Raw genomic sequence first — 17,366 nt, forward strand, 5'->3', positions numbered from 1 at the left:
TTGGGAGCTTTGCAGAGGAGCTCAGCACTGAGTGGGCCCTGGTGAGGGAAGTCCCTGTGCTGCCTGGGGGTCCCAGAGCAGGACAGGGGCTCTTTTCCTTCACCCATGCTGCACCTTTCTGTAGCCAGGATGCTGCAATATTCAGGCCTCTCAGTGTGCTACCTTCTGCTTGCTCCAACTTTAACTATCCTTTGTTGTTGTCTTTGTTTTGTTTTGTTTTGTTTTTAATGTAAAGTGTTTTGGACGTTCTTCAAGTAAAATGCATTTTCAAACCAGAAGCATTTTCAGACCATCCCTGGTGAGGAACCTGAATGACATGCAGTATGTACACAGTGATTAAGGAATGAACAGGGAAAGCCTGCAGAGCAGGAAAGATGGGAGGAATTGTCTTTAGTCCCATTCTGAACAGCAGATGATGGTGAGATATCTACGAAGACATTTCAAGAAGACAAAGTGAGATTTCAGTTCAAATAGAAGACAGGTTTGGAATAAATAAGTGGATCTGACAGTTGGCAACATAGGGATGATAGTGAATCTGTGTTTGACTATGAGATTACATCAAAATAAGATTGGATTGGAAGGGGGAGAAGGCAGCAAAAATATAACTTCACTAAATACCTTCAGAGAGTAGGAGATGTGATGTCAGGATGAAGGATAAATGAAGAAATTATTAGAGATGCAACTGAAGAACCATGAAAAGACAGGGTCAGGGAAATCAAGGACAAGATGTCAAAATCTAGAACTGAGTCAACAATTCTGAATGACGAGATGCAAAGGCAGATGACACTGGAATGGCAGCTCTCAGCTTTCACAGAGCAGGCTGGGCTGTGCATGGATCAGACTAGTCAGGTATTCACCATCAGTGATGGTCTGGGTGCAAGTACAAAGTCAGTTCTGGGTTTGAACCCCCTCCCCAGACGGACACACGGCCCTGGGTTTATGCCCCTGTGCAGCACCAGCTGGGGGCCAGGCAGTGACTGCAGGGAGCAGCACACCCACAGCAACTCTGACACAGGGCAGCAAGGGAGGTAACACAGGGGAGATTCCGCAGAAATAGAAACATATTCAGCTGTATCAGAATGTAATTTTGAGTGTAATGATGTAACAGATTATAGTATTGACAAAGGAATGGAATTAATTTGAGTGCCGGGACCTCTCAGTTATGGAACGTTAATTACACAAACTTGAGCACCATGTGCTTTCCCAAGGAACGCTGCACGCTCCCTTTCCCCAAATGTTTTTCAGAACATGCTATGCTTTATTTCAATTAACTACTGGATTTACTACTGGTTTTTCCATTACCACTTTCTAACATGATTCATAAGTTACTAAAATTTCCTTTAACAGAGGTAAATACCCAGTCTGATTTCACTTTGCACAAGGAACTAAAATTTAAGGGAGCGTTGTCAAGTTTTGACACTGCAAAACAGACAGTCCTCCCCTCAGACAAAATCCAAAGATCCTGAAGTCCTTCAGGAGCTTTGTGGCCCGTGACGAAGTGTGCAATAGAGAACACAAAGGTGGGAACATTCATGTCTCTGCTTATACCATCCTTAGGTTTCTTTCCAACAGTTTTTGGTTATCTTATAGATCACCACTGACTCAAAAACATCAGTCTCTTACAGGTTCACTTTACAAACCACAGAACTTTGCCACCTACTTTGCTGGTTCTGTAAACATTTCACTCTACAAGGACAGCATTATCTAATGTCTAAACTGCAATCTAAGTGTGAAAAGCAGTGTCTTCTGCAGCCACCCAGGAGAACATTGAATGCCACAGTGCATCAGGAGCCCAGCTAACCCTGCAGCCTGGCCCCAGAAATGGTGAGCCCTGGCAGAATCCCCAGGATGTTCTCCAGGGGAAACCCTTCCTAGCTCCAGGTGGGAGGGAGGTGGCTCATTCCTCCTCACCTGTGTAGTAGTTAGTGGTAGTTAGTATCCTATAACTATATATATCCAAGTCACCCAAGCTCCCACTCCAATGGGGAGCAAAAGGCACTTCACTGAGGGCTGACTGCCCCAGGTTTGGGGTGAGCCCAGGCCCTGGGGCCGTGGGTTTGCACTACAACACCAAGGCAGGGCAGTGAGCCCAGGTTGCTCTAGGTCTGTCCCAGTGCACCTTCAGCTCAGGCCAGACCAGCCCCCACACCACATTAAACACATGCCTTTATTTTCTGTTCTCCTATTGCTTCCTCTGAGGCCATTTTTAGTTGGAAACAAGTACATTTGAAAACATTTAAACAGCTTTGTAGATACATTGGAGGTCGTTATACTGGGGGCTGGAGAGCAGGTTCTTTCAGGATGGGTCTCTTAATTCTGATCACATCATCCTAACCTAGGGGATGGGCAACTGTATGAACTGGTTTTTATTGGTTATGTATATGGATCTCTGTGCTGGCATTTCCAGAACTACCCTTCACACCTTTTAGAGGACAAATGCTCTCTACTTTACTATAGGTACTGATTTTAATCAGATTGTCTATTCTTGGTGGTAGTTCAGAAATTTCTTCTGAAATCCCCTTAGAATTTACTTATTTACTTTCCAGTCCTAGGAGCCTATTTTTATTTAATTTATGAATTTGTTCCAGCACATCTTTTAATTCCTGTGTTTGACAAAACCTCCTCTGTATTACATAACAGGAGGAAATTTGGTGTATCTATTTTCCCCTAAATTCTATGTGGAAATGCTAATGCAAACAAGTCATTTACCTTCATTTCAGTGCCTCTGTATTCTCATTAGCTTTCTTACTTTTCTACCAAATAGCCCACTGGACTTATAAAATCTCTTGCAGGCTTGTTGCTTCTTAATACTTGAGAAAGTCTTGTTTTCATGTCAGGCTATCTGCTCCTCAAATCCTCTGTCATCCTTCTAATCTCCACTGTGTCTTAGCCACTGTATTTTATCCCTCTTGACTTCACAAGTTAAAATTCTACCTTCAGAAAAATACATTTTTGACTATACAAACTTGTTGAACCTTCCCATAGCCCTATGGCTCATTTTTGCTTGTCAGCTTCCTTTTTTGTTTGGGATTATGCTGCCTCCTGTTACACTGTTATGGTTGCTCAAGTAGCCTCCATGCTGAGTCTAAGGATTTTAATTTCCTCACTTCTGACTTTAGGGTCTTTTTAACTAGCTTCCTCATTTTTTGTACAATCTCTCCCCTGAGGATGTTGAAGTTAATTATATTGTGGTCACTATTACTTAGTGGTTCAACTTTACTTACTTTATAAACTAACTCCTGTGTATTACTTGAGAGGCTTTTCTTGACTTAGTTCTTTATAGCTCTGCGATTACAACAACTAACATATGTATCAAAACATTTTTAACATCCTAGCAGAACTAACTGGAAAGCCTAGAAAAAGGCAAGTGCTTACAGGGGAATTAATAGCAAGGACCAGGAGCACTAACCCTGGTGAAATGCCACCCAGCCTTCATTAACTGTGGGACTAGAACAAATCAAACCCTTTAACGACGGCTCCATTTGGAGGCAGCAGGACAGGAGCACTCTGGTATCCCCACCTTATAATTTTAAATTATACCACAAAAGTGTCAGAACCAGATTCAAAAGAGCGTTTCCAGCAGGACCTTCCCCCCATTTTAGAGAAAGGAAATGTATTTGCTGGCTTGCAACCCTGCCTGCTGCAGTTTACTATTAAAAGTGTCTCCACTGAACTGGGAATAGGTTGGCATTTCCTAGTTCATGGTATCACCTCATTATAACTTGATCTCGTACAGTTGCAGTAATTACATAAATAAAACTGGCTTTTTGCAAAGTATAAAATGAGTGACAAGGTTTAAGGAAGTGCACTTTGGTTTATGTTTGGGGTTTTTCTACCCCCCAATATGGAATGGAATCATTAGCATCAAAGATCTAATTTAAGTAACATCTAAAAATAAAGTAGCAATCTTATTTTTCTGAAACAATACCTATGGTTCCAGAAGAAAGCTCTCCTGTACTGTGAACTTGCAGTCTGCCAAGATTGCTACATGTTTTAAAAAATTAAGTAAACAACAGACACTAATAAATGACAATAAACAGACAATCCCCAAGTTGGTCAGGAAGCCCTGAATTCTTAATAAAACGAGCAGGGCTCTTCCCCCTCCAGGTCCTGGACAGGAGGCACATCTCATCTGACCTTCTGGGACAAAAGGGGAGCACAAACAAGAGCGGTCTGGAACTTACTCACCCTTGTATCAATCAGGGCAACACTGCTGATGCCTCCTGACCGTCAGTGGGGAATCAGTGACAGGAATTGGGGGGCCATCAGCTCCACTTGCTGTCTGTAAGTTCACAACAGCTACTGGCTGCCCAGGACCAGCTCTGGCCAGAAAGGTAAGTTGGAATGTCATGCTTCAGCAACCATATGGAATTACACTCATATAAAATGAGTATAAATTACATAAGACCCAGGCCCCTACTATTTAATCATTGTTATGTTGCTGAAGATTGTAATAATTTGCATATTTGATCAGTTTTCCACATAGCCATATGAATTAAATCTTGATTTTAACATTAGGTAGCTCAGTTTTGATATCAACACATACTTTCTCATTGTTAAAACAACCACCTTACATCACAGAAGTGCTATTTGATGTTTTCTGAATAACAATTTAAAAATAATAGCTTATGACAACATGTTGTCTGATGACAGCTTAATAAATAGTGGGCCATCAATAGTTATCATGTTCCCCCATCCTATGGCAGAAAGGATAAGCAGATTCCCCCTTAGAAGGGCAGTGAAGCTGACACTGCTCGTGGTCTTTTGATATCTGGTGATTGTAGTGATTATATTTGAAGCCCGGCTCAAAACATGCTTTAATTTTATATAAAAAAGTTGTTGTAATTGCTACTGAAAACTCAAGAAGGACAAACCTGAAATTAGGATCCCATCAACTCTGTGAGACAAGGAAAACCCAGAGAAAATAACACAGCTTACACCAACATTTCATACAAGATTTTATTGTTTTTATTTTTTAAAAGAGTGTAACAAAATATAAACCCATGTTTCAAATAACAAACATTACCAAGTCAGAAAGGCTGTGTTTTATAAATTCCTTGTTCTTTTGTCCATTCATTCGTTTGTTCACACCTTCCTTTCTTACTTCTTTTGTTACCTCTTTCTTTTTCCTTCCCTTCCTTTCATGCTCTCTGAGTTCACCAGCTTAAGCCAGGCACTGCTGTACAAGAGTTTAGTATCATCTGAAGTAAGTACTTCCCTCTGCTCCAACAACTTACGTCTTGCTGTTCTGGATTTCTCCTAAGTATCCTTGTTCTTCCAGGCTCATTAGTAACTTAGAGGGACTTGAATGTAGCAGTCTGATTTACATCAGTGATCTTATTCCTTTCAGCTCAGGAGGGTTGTCTTTTCTGTGACAAAGGCTATCGCACATATGAATAACTATTTTCATACTGGGCTTTTTTTTTGTCTGGCTGGAGTCACACCATCATAGATTTTGCCTCACAAACCTGCCTTTGCTTTATAGAGCAATAACGGTGCAGTCAGCACTCTGCCATCACAGCACGGGGAACAGAGAAGAGGAACTTAGGTCAGTTGCTTCTTTTTTATTGGCACATGAAATAGTGTCTTCAACAGCTTCAGAGCAAGAACCAGCCAGGCAGTGTGTTTGTGCAGGGAAGGCTGTGCCGTTCCAAGGAGCTACAGCCAGAGGATTTCTGCTGGATGCAAGGAGGGACACACAAACCACCCAGGAAAGCAAATCACTGAGTGGGTAACCCACTGTTATTACCCACCTAGTGCTAATTGAAAGCTGCTAGGGTGAAAATTTGGAGAATGAAATATGTGTGAGACATTATCAGGTAGCACAAACACAGGAGTTCTGTTAACTCTGGCAGCCTGCAGGATGGGGAGGATAAATCTGCAAAGCCAATCCCATCCAGTTAGAACTGTATCAAAGCCAGGCAGGACCAGTGCTGCAGCCCCTTGGCTGTGCCTCAGAAAGACACGTATTTCATGCTTTTCAGACAGGTATTTCATGCTTTTCAGAAGACTGGAGTGCTCCCCTATAGCCTTCCTCCCCTCCTTCTCTGTGCTCTTCCTTTAGTCCCCCTCCTTGGATAACACACACGGGTGTGTTCATGGGCCAGCCTGAGGTGCTTTGGGGGTTTCAGTCCCTCGGGTCTGCAGTTAATACAGAAAGCTCTACAGAGTGCTTCTGACTTCAAACTTGGACTTGCATCAACTTCAGCAAATCACAGTTGACCTGTGAGGAATATGGTACATGGAAGGTTTGACCTGAATATGACATATGATGTACAGAAAAAACGTGGTACCAAAATAGGGTTCCCTTGCAGCCAGTCAGGGGTTGTTTCCAAGGACATGTAGTAGCCCTCACTGGCTGCTACTGATATTCATATTTATGTTTTTGTGTATTGATAAAAATCATTTCTTCATAAAAACCTGTTCTTTTCCAGCAGTCTCAGCTGAATAGTGATGGACACTGATATTTGGAGGCATGCAAACTATATAAGACAAATGTGCATCGCTAGAAATAGGGATGCATTTCTGCTAAAACAGAATGTAAGAAACATTTTCAGATATATTATAGTAATTGTCTGTAAGAAAAGAACTTGACAACCTATAGAAATCTTCAAAACTTAGAGTGTAAATTTTGAAAATGTCAGATAAAGTATGGTTCAAGAAAACATCTTCAATTTAAAAATGCACTTACAAAATGCATTACCATATACAGTTCTAATTTAATTTTACTTCGGTAGGTAATTGTCTCTTTATGAAGAAAATGTGAAGTTGCCATGCTGAAGGCAATAATGAAATGTGGGTCTTCAAGACAAAAACTGCTGTTCTTGGCTGGAGAGTGCTCTGAGGCAAAGGTGATGGTAAAAGCTGAAGACATTTATAACAGGAAGAATTTCTGAAATGATAAAAGATTACATGATGCAGGCAAACAGAGCAGGTGAGAATAGAAGTGATTGTGGGGAAGATGCTGGCAGGAGACTATGAAACCTGTGCCTGCATGCACCAAATATGTAACAACCAACAAAGGGTGCCCACTCTTTTACCACAATACTTCTCTAAGCACTGACCCCTTGATGCTGAATTGGCTACTTCTCTCTTATGCAAACAATGGAAATAAGTAAAGAGAAAAAAAATTCTGACAGGAAAATCATTGCACAGTTCAAGACAAAGAATAAGTAGTTGTCATGGCCATTTTGCTGGTTTCCCCATAAAATTAAATCACCAATTCTTGTTAATCATAAGATATTCTGATGGGGAAGATGTCATCTGTTGAGAGAAATGTTTGCCATATTTAGATCTCCTTTCACTAAAAAATGAAGAGGTCATTTCAGGTCAATCATCCAGGGCTCTTTTCTTTAGGGGAATGACTCTCCAGCACGGCTCATTATATTAAAGGATTTCATGGGCCTGAGTTACAGCTATTGGTATAATCACAGGTATCAGAAATAAGAATAGTTATTTCTTATTTCTTTGTGAATGGAAAATGAAAAGGTCATTCAGTGTATGGTACTTCAAACACTTGAAAGGGAAGGTATTTTACTGCTTACTTAGCTTTTTAAAGGAAGCCTACAGAGGGTGGAAGCAAGGACAGGTAGCCTGAGAGGAATGCAGAGAAATTGTCTGAAAAGCCAGGGATCAGGGTAGGAAAGCTATAGCCCTGAGAGAATTAAATCTGGCCAGAGACATCAAGGGCAACAGGGAAAGCTTCTATAGGTACACCAATAAAAGGAAGAGTGGGGAAGATGTGGGTCCTCTCAGGAAGGAGATGGGGGACGTGGCTGCCCAGGACATGCCCAAATCTGAGGGAAGCAGTGGCTTTTTTGCCTCCATCTGCAGCACCACGTGCTCCGGCCACTCCGCCCACCTGGCAGAAGGCAAAGGCACTGGGAGGATGAAGAACCACCTGCTGGGGGAGAGGATCAGGTTTGAGACCATCTGAGGAACCTGAAGGTGCACAAGTCCATGGGAACTGACGAGATGCATCCACAGATCCTGAGGGAACTGCTGGATAACACTGCTAAGCCACTATTCACCATATTTCAGAAGTCCTGGCAATCCAGCAAAGTTCCCTCTGATGGGGAGACAGGATGCTCAGTCTCACCTCTGTGCTGGGCAAGATCATGGAACACATACTTTTGGAAACTCTGCTAAGGCACAGCAAAAATAGGGAGGCACTTGGTGACAGCCAGCATGGAGTTGTGGTCAGTGGCTGGGCTCAATGTCCCAGTGGAGACAGTGCTCAGTCCCCCAAAAGCTGCTACTCGGAAGCAGCACTTGAGGCTGAGAAAATACATTAATTTATTGGAGGCTGGGAGAGAATTCTAGGTGCATCCACATTCTTACACTCTGCCTTAAACATCTGCCAGTCTCCAGTTTGGGAGACAGAATGCTTTTGATTTAACTCTTTGGTTATGTCCTTATAACTGGATTTTTTTTTTCTTTCTTCTTTTTTTTGATCAGTTTTTCTATTTTATTCTGTATTTGTCATAAATCAGTTTCGCTCTGCGCAACTACCACTACAGATTATTGTTTCTCAACTTGTGATGGAAAACAAGTCACTGTAGTCCATTTCCACTCATATAAGTAGGTACATAGGCTGATTTAAACATCTCCCATGTTTCAGGGCATAAATAAATGTCTCTGAGGGTAACCAGCTATCCTAACAATGCCTGATGAATCCCAGTTTGGGAGCATTAAGAACAGGCTTTTCTCTAAAGCAACATATGTGAACACTTGCAATGTTTGCAATGACCTGATCCCTAACTCATGAGGCTCATTGTTTGATAACCACAAGAATTACAAACTTGAGGCTGATGGAATAATTTCTGCTTCACATTTAGGAAATATCTTTAATAAGCTTTCCATCAGTTTATAAACATTGGTAGAGATTTTCCTAATATTCACCCAGTGAGAAATCAGGAAAAATGCACATGAACATTATAATCAATATTAGTCAGGTAGCAGGATATTCTCTTTCAAGGCATAACCTCTTAGATGAAGCTTTACTATTGATCTCCAAAGTCAGCATTTTCCCCCTGCCATTGCCATTGGCTGAGCTGCAGCAGGGACAATCCCCCCAGCACATTCAGGTTCCAGGATGCTCCAGAAGGGCTGTCACTGCAGGAGAGGGAACAGTAACTGTGTCCTCATGTAGACTGGCTGCTGGGGGTGTGTTACAGATTCAAATACGGGCTCAGCCACGCTGCCCAAATCCTTCCTGGAGTGCACAGTATCAGACCTCTATTTCTGTGGCATTGAACTAAGACTTTCGGGTCAATCTGGAAGCATCCTAAGGCTTTCACCAAGCTTTTAATTCCTGGATTATTTTCTTCTGGCTGAAGTTTCCCTTCTGCTTCCCTTTTGTTTGCTATTAATGCCCCATCTCTTCTGGGAGGGCGATTCAGAGTTAATCAGCTCATCTATTCTGAGGCAGTGCAGCCCAGGCCAGGCCAGCAGGCACTGCTGGAACCCTGGGCTGTCCTCGGGGGCTTGGCTGTCCCCGCTGCCCTGTCACTGGGACACAATTACCACCGACCACCAGGCACCTGCAGACAGGGGCACCAGCAGCACGGCACAAAATGGGGCCGGGGGACCTAATGAGCTGCTCGTTTACATAAGTACACCAGGTAAAGCAGGGGAAAAAAACCACTCCACAGCTTGGAACACAAATTAGGCAGATAGAGAGAAGAACTCCCTGCACTTGAACAGCAACATCTACATCACGTTTAACACTTTTGTTTTCCCGTCGGCTTTTGCACAGAAAATACAGTTTTCACGATTTGAATAGATATTTAAATATTCAGCACCTATTTAGTTGAAATTTTGAATGAATGCTCCTATTTTATTATTGACATTCAGAGAGTACAAGCCGTGTTCTGTACTCTGAATTCTGGAATACACCTGACTTTGCTTGTTTCATGTATACAAAATAAAGTGGAGTACACATACAAATTCCATATTGAGAGTCTGCTTTATCCTTTAACTAGAATAAATTCTGGACACTCATCCTCTTGTCACCTTTCTGGTTTCCTCTGACCTTGCATTACCAGATTTACAAGCCCACATCTGTTTTATTAAGTACTCTTTTAAACTGGAGTTTCCACAGAATGAATTTGCAATGCTCGTGTTGCCAGACCCATTACTGCATCTTCTGCAGCAAGGACAGAACCTTATCATTTCCATACACATTATTCCCATTTATTTTTATTAATCAAACTCCTCTTTATTAACTGTGAGCTTGAGGTAGGTCATCCTCTTCTTGAAACACACAATCACATTGTTTTCAGACTGATTGTCTCATGCTTATCACATAACCTATGTGCCTGTAACACTTCCTGCTCAGAAGTTCAGGCATACACCTGCACAGGATCCAGGATCAGTCACCCACAAAACAGATATTTCACCGAGACATATTCAAATGAAGTTACCAAACACTAATTTTGCAGCCATTTTTCCTGGCATTTGTTAGTTATCAGCCACTATCAGTTCACCCACCACCTCAGCTATCCAGTCCAGTTCTCAAAATCCAATTTTTATACCCTATTTTTCCCCCGTACTGAGGCGAATGCATACTTGTTAACCACTCATTTACTCTGTGAGAGGATTTAAATTGCTCATTTGAATCACCCAGCGCTTTATTCCTTAGTATGTCAGGTCTAAAAACCATCAAATATAAACCAGTCTACTACTCTTGCACACTACATCATCCACATTAAACATTCACTAGATCTGTTCATATTAATAAATCTACCAAATCCTTAAAGTGCACACTGAACAGAACAGAGCAAAACTAAAACTGTGAGTCTGTGGCTTTACCTCTTAAATTTAAGGTCAATCCCTGTTCCAAAAAGGGTGATGAAATTTAAGAAACTCAGCCACTCTCAAAATGTTGTCATTTCATACCACATCAGCATTGCATTTACCAGCTTCCCTATTTTTTTCCTCATTACTGACCATGGGGGTTCTTTTTGCTTTTGTAACCAATTTTAACGATATTTTTATGAACTTACTTTCATTTGACCATTATAGGTATAACCCCTAGTGCACTGATTGGTTTAGAGTTACAATACTCATGGTCTGAAGACAGTAATTTTGGTTACAAAGCTACTTCACATGGCTGTGGGTATTGGTGTGTGAGACAGGGAACACCAGCCCAGATCAAACTAATTCAGGACAGGGCACAGGTCCATCCACACCACTGCTCCAGGCTGAACGCTGAGGGCTGACCCGACACCCGGCTCCTGTGGCAGAGCTGTGGGTGGAAGCACCTCATCCTGAGTACTCAAACTAGTGCTAGAAACACTCCTCCTCATCTGCCCAAACATCTCTTCAGCTTACTGTAACTGTGAACAAATCCTCCAGGACTTTTTGCATAAATGTTTAACATGTTTTATATTTATTACTTGAACGAGGGCGGTATGATTTCTCCTACCCAGCCTCTCTGGGGAGCAAATGGGATATTAAAGTATCTCAAACGGGATATCCTCTCTCTCTCCCATCTTTCTAGCTGACCAGACTCCTCAGCCAAGCACTTGGCTTCCACAGTGATTTGCAGTTTAGAGGTCTTCTTAAGCCAAATTACCAGGTCTTTCATTCCTCACTGCAGACCACCTCCGACTCCAAAAAGTTAGAAATTTCTAAATTATGTTAGAAATTCTCCAAACCTTCCTGAAAACTTCTTATAAAACATGTTTAATAAAATCATTGGGTACCTGTTTGTTCTTGTTGGCCAACTCCAACACGAGCTGTCTGTCTGTGGTTTTGGAGTCAACACGAGCTGTGTTTCCAGCAGACTGCATTTCATCTCTCCTGCACTTTCTGAGTAGTCTCCAGTCCCCTTCATGACCTTGCTTGGGCTGGTGATCCTTTCTAGGTCTTTCCTGGTCTCCGTGCCCAGCAGTGCACCATGTTCTGCCGCAGCTCTGTGAGGGCAGCGCTCAGCGCTCCTGTCTGCGCCTTTTTCCTCTGGCTCCTGCAGTCCCCGGGCACCGCACGAGAGGGGATATCCCGGGCTCGGGATACGCTGGCAGGGCCTGTCCGAGGGTCTCTCATGACTCGGCCCCAATGGCGGGCAGGGAGGCGAGTCCTGCCCAGCCCTGGGTCATCCCGGGCCGCCCTTCAGCCGCTGAGGAGCCCTGAGGGGAGCGGGCACATCTCGCCTAAACCTCCCTGAGGGGAGCGGGGCTCCTGCCTCAATGTTCCTGAGGAGAGCGGGCCCGTCCCGTCTAAACTTCCATGAGGTAATTGGGGCTTCCGCCTCAATGTCCCTGAGGGGAGCAGGCCCGTCTGTGTAAACCTCCATGAGGGGATCGGGGCTCCCGCCTAAATGTCCCTGAGGGGAGCGGGCCCATCCCGTCTAAACCTCCATGAGGTAATTGGGGCTCCCGCCTCAATGTCCCTGAGGTGAGCAGGCCTGTCCTGCATAAACCTCCATGAGGTGATCGGGGCTCCCGCCTCAATGTCCCTGAGGGGAGCGCGGCCCCAGGTAGGGTGGGAGCGCCCAGCGCTGCCATCGTGGATCCCCGGCGCTCCCGCTCACAGAGCCGCTGGATGGCTCAGGCTGGAAGGGCACCCTGCGGCTCCGCCGGTCCCACCTCCCTGCTGCAGCACGGCCATGCCGGCGCACGTGGCACAGGACTGCGTCCAGACGGTTCTGGAACATCCCCAGCGAGGCAGACTCCGCACCCGCTCTGGGCAATCTGTCCCAGCGCGCGGTCACTCGCACAGGGAAGAACTTCTTCCCCACGTTCAGGTGGGACTCGCCGTGCAGTTTGTGCCCGCTGCCCGTTTTCCTGCCGCCCGGCACGGCGAGCAGAGCGCGGAGCCCGCGCGGGCGCTCCCTCAGCCGCGGCCCCGCCGCACTACAGCTCCCGGCAGCCCCCGCGCCGTGACTCGGCCGGGGCGCCGCGGCGCGGGCCGGGATGGAGTGAGGGGCGAGCGGCGGACAGAGCGCGGCCCTCGGCCCCCGGCCCTGCCTCGCTCCGCACGGGTCTATGCGGCCCCCCGGAGACCATGGGATCCAGGATCAAGTGAGTGCCCCCCGCGGCTCTGCGGCCCCGCTCCGGGCCCTCGGCAGAGCGAGAAGGGGACTGACTTCCCCGCCCTCCCTGCGCTCCGGGAGAGGCCGCGCGGGCGGGACCCCGCCGAGCCCGCGGGCCCCGGGCAGGGCGAGGAGGGGGACAGGGAAGGGGCAGAGCGCTCCGGGCCCGCGGGGCCCCGGGACGGGCAGGACGGGCCGTGAGAGCCCGACCCCTGCGGGACCCCCGGCCCTGCCCCGGGAGGGGCGAGATCCGGCCGTGCCTCACACCCACCCCGGCACCGCCGCCCGCGGGGCCGAGCGGGGAGCGCAGCGCGGCGTTATCGCTGCGGGCCTGGGCAGGGCGAGGGTGCTGCGCTGGGAACGTCTCCACGGCCGGCACCGGCGGCGCCGGTCCGGGGACGGGGAGCGTCCAGGGAGCTCAGAGCTCTTTGGCCAGGTCAGAGTGCGCTCGTGGAAGCACCGCGGTCTGTCCGGGAGACCTTCAGACTGCATCAGCAGAGGGGCTTGGGGGAGGGAGAAGAGTGGTGCGAGTGATGGATGTGTTGGGCCTGCAGATCCATGCTCTCAATGTTTTTTTAGTTTTCAAAAAACTGGTGGTTGATTTATTGGTAAGCCCTGTTGGTATGTTTGGTATTGTCACGTTAAAGGTCTCAGTTCATTCATGTGCCATTCCAGGAAAATTCAGTTCCTCCGAGACAGGCAAAGGTGTAATGAAGCCATCACCAAGCAGGGAGTGCTGGCATCTCTGTGTGTGAAAGGGTGATAGAGGGGAGAGACCCAGTCAGGTTCTGGTTTATTCAGCAGTTTCAGCAGGTGCTGTTGAGCAGTTGTTCTTCCTTCTTGAACACAATCATCTTCAAGATTACCTGGAGCTTTAACTTTTCCCTTCTTTTGTTTAACTTGAATACAGGACTAGAGGGGACATAGTTTGTGTGATGACACATCTTTGTGTTCCCAAGCCCACGGGCTGGATAGACAAACACGTGTGTTTGTTCAGCCAGGTGTTTTAGGAACACGTAAGTGGATAATGAGTGTTTATAACGATGGCACTGAGGCAATTGGTTGGTTCCAGAAAGCCTTCCTTCCTTGGGCATACTGTGGGCATTAGCTTTGCACTTTTTTGGCAGGTGTGTTCTCAGCTGTTGCTACAAAGAAATCAAAGCCTGAGAAACTAGTGAAACTCTTACAGTCAAGTACAGGTCTAAGACTGTTGGTATTTTTGGCAGCAGAGCAGGCTGTATCTCTAACCTGTACCTTCAGATCTTACAGTGGTCACCCTTGCTTGAATCACTTGAAGTTCATGATTCAAAATGACTCCTTAGGATGACCTTATCTTAAATATATTCAAAGGTTGATACTTACTTTAAATGCAGAGGAGTTTTGTGTGCATACTGAATCCATAAGCTGTGTTTACCATCTTTGGGTTTGTGATTGCTTGTTGGACTTCAGCCTTTGAGTAGACTTTGCTGAATGAGAATGCCATCAGGCAGGGGAGATGCTCCAACCAGAAACTGGTGTCAGGGAGGAGACGTAGCCATTAGAAATATTTAGTGCAGCCAGTGGACTTTAGGACTTTTTCTGTGCAAATTCCTTCAGTGTGAACTTGTCTTTCAGGATCACAGATAAAACCCATGTCTTTCCCAGTCACCAGGAAAACACAGGTGATAACCCCAGATAAACACTGCTTTTCATTCTTCTTGGACTTTGTGAGAAAGCATTTTGGCCGTTGAGTGATTAAGCAACTTCGCCTTGAGCTACACTTAATAAATTGCTTTTTTCTGTTTTGGACAGAACACTGCCCAGCTAGAGTAAGGACAAAACTTCAAACCAATCTTGAAGTATATTAAGAATGAGAGAGCCTGTCTAAGAGGCTTTTTTGGTTTGCTTTTCTGAGCTGGATGTTTAATCCAGTGAAGATTTTAAAGTTGGCGAGTAGCTCCCTTATTGGGGCACGTTGGGAGTGTGAATGAGAAAACTGTTTGATAATTGGGTGTGCTGAGGGACATCTCCTTTGGGGGTGTCACCAATATGTGCTGGAGCCCCAGTAAAAAACCAGTACTCAGATCTCTTGCTTCTTGCAGTAGATGGATAACTGTGAGGGTTATTGGCACAGGATCCCTTGCACACACTGTGATAGACTCTGCAGGGAACCCGGGCATATCTGTCAGGGAGATTGCTGATGGGTGCATAATAATGAGTCATCTGAGGGAGAGATTGCTCAGAGAAAAGTATCAGTGGCTGCATCAGACTGAAGTGAAAGAAATCAAGGAATTGCCAGCAGTCCTGTGAGCTCTTGGCTTCTGTATAGCTGCAGGCGAGAAAGCAGGTACAGTGAGTGTGTGAGTGTTGGGTTACAGAGCTGGGTTAATCTGGGGAGGAGCGTGGCCCAGGACGTGCCAGCGCTCGTGCCAGCCAGGGAGGGAGGATACAGGATACAGGCTATAGGATAGCAGCCTCATTAACCTGCTGTATCACTGCTCCATAGCCTTTGTACTCCACCTTCCAGGACAGAAAGGATCCTTGCTTTCTTTGTTTTAAATAAGGTGTCAGTAGCAATCTGTTCAGCAGAATTCCTCGCCCTGTGACAACACCGGGCACGTTCCTTTCCAGGGGTGGTTGTGTCTCACTGCTGGCACAGGAGATACCCCATATACACCTGGGAAAGCTTTCAGATATTTAAGAGAAAGTTTGCCACGTACTAAGATGGGATATTATCTGCCTAGGGAATACCAGGCAGAAGAAGTTAAATATATGGAAGTTAATCAAGGCTTCAGTTGCAATCTCTGAATTGAATTAGCCATTACAGATTTCTGCTAATAATTTTATTTCTGCGAGAGTTGAGCAAGTAATCTTGTTACAAGACAACTGATTATGAGGCAGTGTCAGGTTCCTCTCATGCCTCAATTTTTAAATGGAATGATACTTTCTGTCATAAGTGCTATTACACTGGGAAAAAATGCTCCTGACAGAATTGAAATAGGCTGTAGGTATGTAGGATATCTGCTTCCATCATACAGCTTTGGAGCAGGACTTGGTTTAGTTTTATTCTGCATAAATCTCTTACAGTTTGGTAAAAGCTAAAATTTTTCATAGTAAAAGGTACATAAATACTTTATTTGAAATATTGTATTACTTCAACTTAAAATTGAATTTCATAGTGATTGCTTTGATACTGAAGTTATTTCTACGTCCAAGATTTGAAGTAATTCATACAAGTGGCATTTATCACAAAAGCATTATTTCCTCATACAGCTCCTTCCTAAATGTCTATTTGCAAAGGAGTATTGCATTTCCTTCTGAAATTATCCTATTCTCAAATAAATGAGTGTGGTGGCTTGACCATCTCAGGCAGACCCAATACAATGAGGTACTTATGTATTTTTGTACATAGGTGTCCTATGCTTTTTCTTTTTTATTGCATCTGTATATTCACTTGATAAGTGACTGAGGGTCTGTGAGTGATTTGGGGGAGGAAAGAGAACTCAGTGTGTGTGTTTAGGGCTCTGCTGCTGTGGAGGGTTGCAGGGGGCTGAGGTCTCAGTGCGGGGCACAGGTGGCATTAGATGTCTGCAGGTCAGTTTAGTAGTCATAAAAATGGACTGCAGAATACACACATTATGATCATGTTTATGCTGTATTTGCAAACTGTATGAAGTCTCACAGTGACTTGTTTCCTTAATTCCACTGCAAAGTTATAAACTATCCCCAATCCAACAATGGCTTCATTCTCATACTGAGGTGTTGGTTGTTGAATGCAGCCTTTAATACCGAGTTTCTCACTTGGCAAAGCTACCTCAGTTTCACTGTTCACAGAAATCAATGGACATTTGTCAGGGAAAATTAAAATACAAAATGTAATGTCTTTTTGTCTGAAGGTTTTGGTGTAGCCTGTGCTCCTGCCAGCTGTGTGACACAGTGCTTTCACTGAGGAACTGGAGCACGGGCTCTAACATAATACTAAAAGGGTGTTTGTTATTTTAACCATTAGCTGTAAAAATATTATAAAATTCATAAACTTTTAATTAAGGAAACAGGGTGCTAAAAATAAAGACATAAACAAGGAAGGTATGATAAGGCTGCACAGCAGTATGTATGAAAGGAAAAATACATTTCTGTGGCTATGGGATATCATTCCATCCTCATCCTGTGCCATGATTGTTGGAATGTGACTAAACCCCAGTATTTACAGATTATGGGCAACAACTCGAGTAGCACAGCGAGAATTGTGCAAGTTTGTTTTATATTGCACAATAACAGCTGACTTTGGATTTCTCATAACCTACAAATGTAGTTTTCTGGAAAAAAAAACCAACAAAAAAACCCAGCTACT

General features: G+C 44.7%; 2 protein-coding genes across 4 annotated transcripts in view; one reads left to right on the plus strand and one right to left on the minus strand.

Moving 5' to 3' along the window:
- The window catches only part of LHX2 (LIM homeobox 2), a 48,487-nt gene extending 36,089 nt beyond the window's left edge, over positions 1 to 12,398 (minus strand). The window contains exons 1-2 of one of the 3 annotated variants that reach the window (XM_032708546.1): positions 12,293 to 12,398; positions 11,709 to 12,161 (exon numbers count right to left, since the gene is read on the minus strand). In XM_032708546.1, coding sequence (XP_032564437.1) covers positions 11,709 to 11,795 — 87 coding nt within the window. In that variant the 5' untranslated portion in view covers positions 11,796 to 12,161; positions 12,293 to 12,398. Of the gene's footprint in view, positions 1 to 11,708; positions 12,179 to 12,292 lie in introns of those variants that run through there. The other 2 variants (XM_032708547.1, XM_032708549.1) reach the window with 2 other exon arrangements.
- Positions 12,399 to 12,891: 493 nt separating this feature from the next.
- DENND1A (DENN domain containing 1A) overlaps positions 12,892 to 17,366 on the plus strand; it is a 155,934-nt gene continuing 151,459 nt past the window's right edge. Inside the window, 1 exon segment of the mRNA XM_032708612.1 lies at positions 12,892 to 13,025. Coding sequence (XP_032564503.1) covers positions 13,009 to 13,025 — 17 coding nt within the window. The 5' untranslated portion in view covers positions 12,892 to 13,008.

Source organism: Chiroxiphia lanceolata, chromosome 21 (genome assembly GCF_009829145.1).
Source record: "Chiroxiphia lanceolata isolate bChiLan1 chromosome 21, bChiLan1.pri, whole genome shotgun sequence".
Lineage (NCBI taxonomy): Eukaryota > Metazoa > Chordata > Aves > Passeriformes > Pipridae > Chiroxiphia > Chiroxiphia lanceolata.